Below are 4,527 nucleotides of genomic sequence, written 5' to 3'. Positions count from 1 at the left end.
CTTAGTTCCCCTGCTCACCCATTGGCCATTTTGAAAAGTGCACACACTGTGTGAGAGCTGCCAGTGGTCAGGGAGTCCCCCCAGTCTCCATGAGCTTTCCAAGATGGTGGAGAGTGGCCTCACTGGGACATGGTCCTGCTGTCCCAGCTCCTGGAATGCTGCCCCTGCTGTCCCATAGACTGGAGAGGATTGTGTTAGTTCCAGTGACCCCTGACTTGATCCCCATCCGCTGCTGTCTGTTCTGCCTCACTCACAGAGGCCTGGGACACATTGCTGGAGAAGAGGGAGGACAAGAGGACACAGAGATTCTCACCTCTATTAAATTCATCAGTGTCCACACAGTGTCTTTGTTTCTCCTTTAACTGTTCCTGCAGTAGTAACAGCTCATTATGAGGCCCTTGAATTGCCTTAGAGGTCTGGGCTGAGTTTTGATCTGGACTGTTGCTGTGCTTGGCGGCTGCTGTCCTTGCAGACCAGATGAACTCACTTCTGCCACCCTGCCTGGCAGTTCATTCCATCCGTGTCACAGCTCTGTCTGCAGCACTGACAGCTCCAGCTCCCCAGTCAGGTCCCTGGCTGAGGACATTGCCTCACATCTGGGCTGAACCACCCCAGCTGTGGCACCAGCCCAGCTCTGACCTGCACAAGAAACCTGGTACCAAGTGTCCAAGAGCCCATGTGTGCAAAGGCTTTGCTGCAGAGCACAGACATGACATGGCCAAAGATTGATGAATGTCTCTCTAGACCTAGGAGTGTAAAACCAGAATAAAACGCCTGAACTCATTCAACTGAAGATATTGCTCTGCCCAGCCTGGAGAAATAAAATCCTTCGCTGTAACATTCCTGTTGTCCTGTCTAATGATGGGACAAGAAAAGATAATTCTCATAGCAATTTAACTTTTAATATGAAGAATACAATGCTGGTGAGAAGTGTCTCTTAGAGGAGAGAGAATCAACATCACTGATTACTTCATGTTGTTTGAAAGGATGTGCCCCTGGAGCCCCAGGGACACCTGGAGGAGCCCAGAGGGGACAGAGAAAGGGACATCACGGGCTGCTCCTGTGCTGCTGAGCTGGGCTGGGCTCCTGGGACACAGGGAGCTCATGGAAGCGGCAGCGCTGCAGAGAGACAGCTCTGCCCAGGAGCAGCTCCTCTGCACACGCAGCAGGGCTGAGGGCTCTGCCTGCAGCACCGAGGACACAGGAGCCAGGCATAGAGAGGGGAAAGGCAATGTGGGGGGTTGGTTGCTGAGGGCTCATTGAGAGACAAATCTTCACATTTCTAACATGGTAAGTCTCTGGCTGTAGGACAATGCAGCTGCATTTCTTGGGGGATCTCCTAAAGATGATACATCCCACAATTTACAGGGTCTGTCAGGTCTCTCTCACAGTTTTTCTCATGTAGAGGACAAGAACATGGTCCAGACCAGCGCTTCGCTGCTGCACTGTCAGAGGAACAGGGCATGATGGCAGCTTCTGCTGAGGGTGATTGCAGGGGGAGCACCCAGGGGTGCCCAGGGCTGTCCTGCAGAGCAGGGTCCCTGCACCCCAGGGCTGTGCCGGGCAGGGACTCTGCCGCCTGCCAGGGTCAGCGCTCAGCCTGCCCGGGAGATCCCATGGCAGCAGCTGTGGGTGGAAGGAGCGACCCCCGGCAGGGCAGGCAGGGAGCTTGTGGGGTTGAAGGGGGCTGTGTGGGTCAGGGCTGCTCAGAGCTCTAGATCAACCAGACAGACATGGCAGAGGGTCCTTCTGAACAACGACACTGAGACAGCAAGAGCTGCCAGGGAAGGAGTCTGTGCTTTCAGTTTTCCACTCTTGCTCGTCTGGGTGTGCAGTGGGAGATGGGGATTTATTTCTCTCATTGGAGCAGACACTGAGACCCCAGTTCTCGTTAGGACTTGTCTGAGCTGCTCCTGAGCCCCTGCACACACAGAGCTGCCCCTGGGCAGTGCCAGGAGGTGTGAGCAGGACAGAGCTGAGCACACAGCGGGTGGGACGGGGTCTGTGACACTGACAGGGAGCAGACCAGGGACAGAGACACAGCTGCAGGCAGCACAGACATGGGCAGGGAGAGTTTTGCCCCAGAGCTGTGTTCATGGAAACTAGATGCCCAAGCTGCATTTTAAACAGTGATGAACTGTTTTTCTCACTTGGTAGAAAGAGAGAATGTGCTGAAACATCCCTCCATCGAGGAGGGTGTTTTCCATGATAAACAACATGATATTTTCCCCAGAGAACTCTCCCCTAACTTGTCATTGTCCTTCCTCCTTGCACAGGTCCTCATGCCCACAGGCAGCCAATGTCCAACAGCAGCTCCATCACCCAGTTCCTCCTCCTGCCGTTCACAGACACTCGGGAGCTGCAGCTCTTGCACTTCTGGCTCTTCCTGGGCATCTACCTGGCTGCCCTCCTGGGCAACGGCCTCATCATCACCACCATAGCCTGGGACCAGCACCTCCACACCCCCATGTACTTCTTCCTCCTCAACCTCTCCGTGCTCGACCTGGGTTGCATCTCCACCATTGTCCCCAAGTCCATGGCCAATTCCCTCTGGGACACCAGGGCCATTTCCTATGCAGGATGTGTTATCCAGGTCTTTCTCTTTATCTTTGCAATGTCAACAGAGTATTGTCTTCTCACCATCATGTCCTACGACCGCTACGTTGCCATCTGCAAACCCCTGCACTACGGGACCCTCCTGGGCAGCAGACCTTGTGTCCACATGGCAGCAGCTGCCTGGGCCACTGGGTTGCTCAATGCTCTGCTGCACACGGCCAATACATTTTCACTGCCCCTGTGCAAGGGCAATGCCCTGGGCCAGTTCTTCTGTGAAATCCCCCACATCATCAAGCTCTCCTGCTCAGGCGTCTACCTAAGGGAAGCTGGGCTTATTGTGGTCAGTGGCTGTTTATTTTTTATGTGTTTTATTTTCATTGTGCTGTCCTACGTGCAGATCTTCAGGGCTGTGTTTAGGATCCCTTCTGAGCAGGGACGGCACAAAGCCTTTTCCACCTGCCTCCCTCACCTGGCTGTGGTTACTCTGTTTGTCAGCACCTCTTTTTTTGCCTACCTGAAGCCCCCCTTCATCTCCTTCCTGTCCTTGGACCTGGTGGTGTCTGTTCTATACTCATTGATACCTCCAACATTGAACCCCCTCATCTACAGCATGAGGAACAAGGAGGTCAAGGATGCCCTGAGGAAACTAATCGCTGGAGGCATTTCAAAAATAATGAAGTGTCTGTCATCTGCTCTTTAACAGATAACAGCTTTATTGTAACTCATTAGAGGCCCAGATTCTGTGTGTGTGTTGGTCATATTTGTTTTTTAATGAATCATGATATTTTTGTCATCCCCTTTCTAATTCATTGTCTCCTTTTCTTTTCAAACCCACTGGCTGTAAAAATATGCAGCTATTCTCTCTGTTTATTTAAACAAAATAAAGGGCTCTGCAGTGACTTTTTTTTCACTGATATTATTCCCCCAAGGCCTGTATGGAGCTGCAGGGACAGTTCCTGTACATGGGAGGAGGAGAAAAGAGCCCAGCCTGGCAGCCCTGCCAGGCAGCACCAGCACTTGTTCTTCCAGAGCTGTTCTGGTTCCACTCCCACACTCTCCTTCTCATCCCTTGTGTTGGTGCAAGGCCTGAGTGCTCTGGCAGCTTGGTCACCATCCTGCTGTGTGTCAGTCCTGTGAGCGCAGGCAGGGACAGGCAATGGGCACTGCTGTGACAGAACTGGACTCACAACAGCCTTTCCAGATAGAAAGGTGATCTCCTCAGGGCAGGGCAGGTTTAGGTCTTCTTATAAAGTTTCTCTCAAGAACATTCCCACTACAGGGGCTGACAGATTGAAAAAGCTGCAAGCTGTAGCCCTGCAGGTTTGGGGCGTTCAGCAGTGTCCTCTCATAGCCAGGCCTCCTGCCACAGACCTGCAGGACCAGCAGAGCAGGGGCTGGGCTGTGCCCGTGTGCACTGGACAACCCACGGAAGCTGCCCAAGGACAGTTGTCATGGAGTGGCCCCTCATAACCACCATTTCCAGCACTGGCCTCTACCCAGCTCACAGAGGTTGTTCTTCCCTCCATCACAGTATCACAGTATGTTTGGGATTGGAAGGGACCTCAGATGATCATCTAGTCCAATCCCTCTGCTGTAGCAGGAACACCTAGGTGAGGTCGCACAGGAACATGTCCAGGTGGGTTTTGAATGTCTCCAGGGAAGGAGACTCCACAACCTCCCTGGGCAGCCTGTTCCAGTGCTCCATCACCCTCACTGAGAAGAAGTTTCTCCTCAAATTTAAGTGGAACCTCTTGTGTTCCAGCTTGATCCCATTACCCCTTGTCCTATTATTGTTTTCCACCGAGAAGAGCCTGGCTCTGTCCTCATGGCACTCACCTTTTATATACTTTTAGACATTAATAAGGTCTCCTCTTAGCCTCCTCTTCTCCAAACTAAAGAGCCCCAGCGCCCTCAGCCTTTCTTCATGAGGGAGATGCTCCACTCCCTTAATCATCTTTGTTGCCCTACGCT

At 52.7% G+C, this 4,527-nt stretch overlaps 1 protein-coding gene across 1 annotated transcript; it reads left to right on the top strand.

Annotated features, from left to right (window-relative positions):
• Nucleotides 1-2,299: 2,299 nt before the first annotated feature.
• On the top strand, nucleotides 2,300-3,256 carry LOC309452351 (olfactory receptor 14A16-like; the record flags this gene model as incomplete). The annotated part of the gene is made up of 1 exon (XM_082076989.1): nucleotides 2,300-3,256. One exon carries the CDS (start codon nucleotides 2,300-2,302, stop codon nucleotides 3,254-3,256), a length of 957 nt encoding a protein of 318 aa, XP_081933115.1.
• Between the last annotated feature and the right edge of the window lie 1,271 nt (nucleotides 3,257-4,527).

The sequence above is a fragment of the Streptopelia decaocto genome, assembly GCF_964273445.1.
Source record: "Streptopelia decaocto genome assembly, contig: HAP1_SCAFFOLD_75, whole genome shotgun sequence".
NCBI classification, from domain to species: domain Eukaryota; kingdom Metazoa; phylum Chordata; class Aves; order Columbiformes; family Columbidae; genus Streptopelia; species Streptopelia decaocto.
The sequence above is the reverse complement of the archived record's forward strand: the minus strand, read 5'-3'. Positions and strand labels throughout refer to the sequence as shown.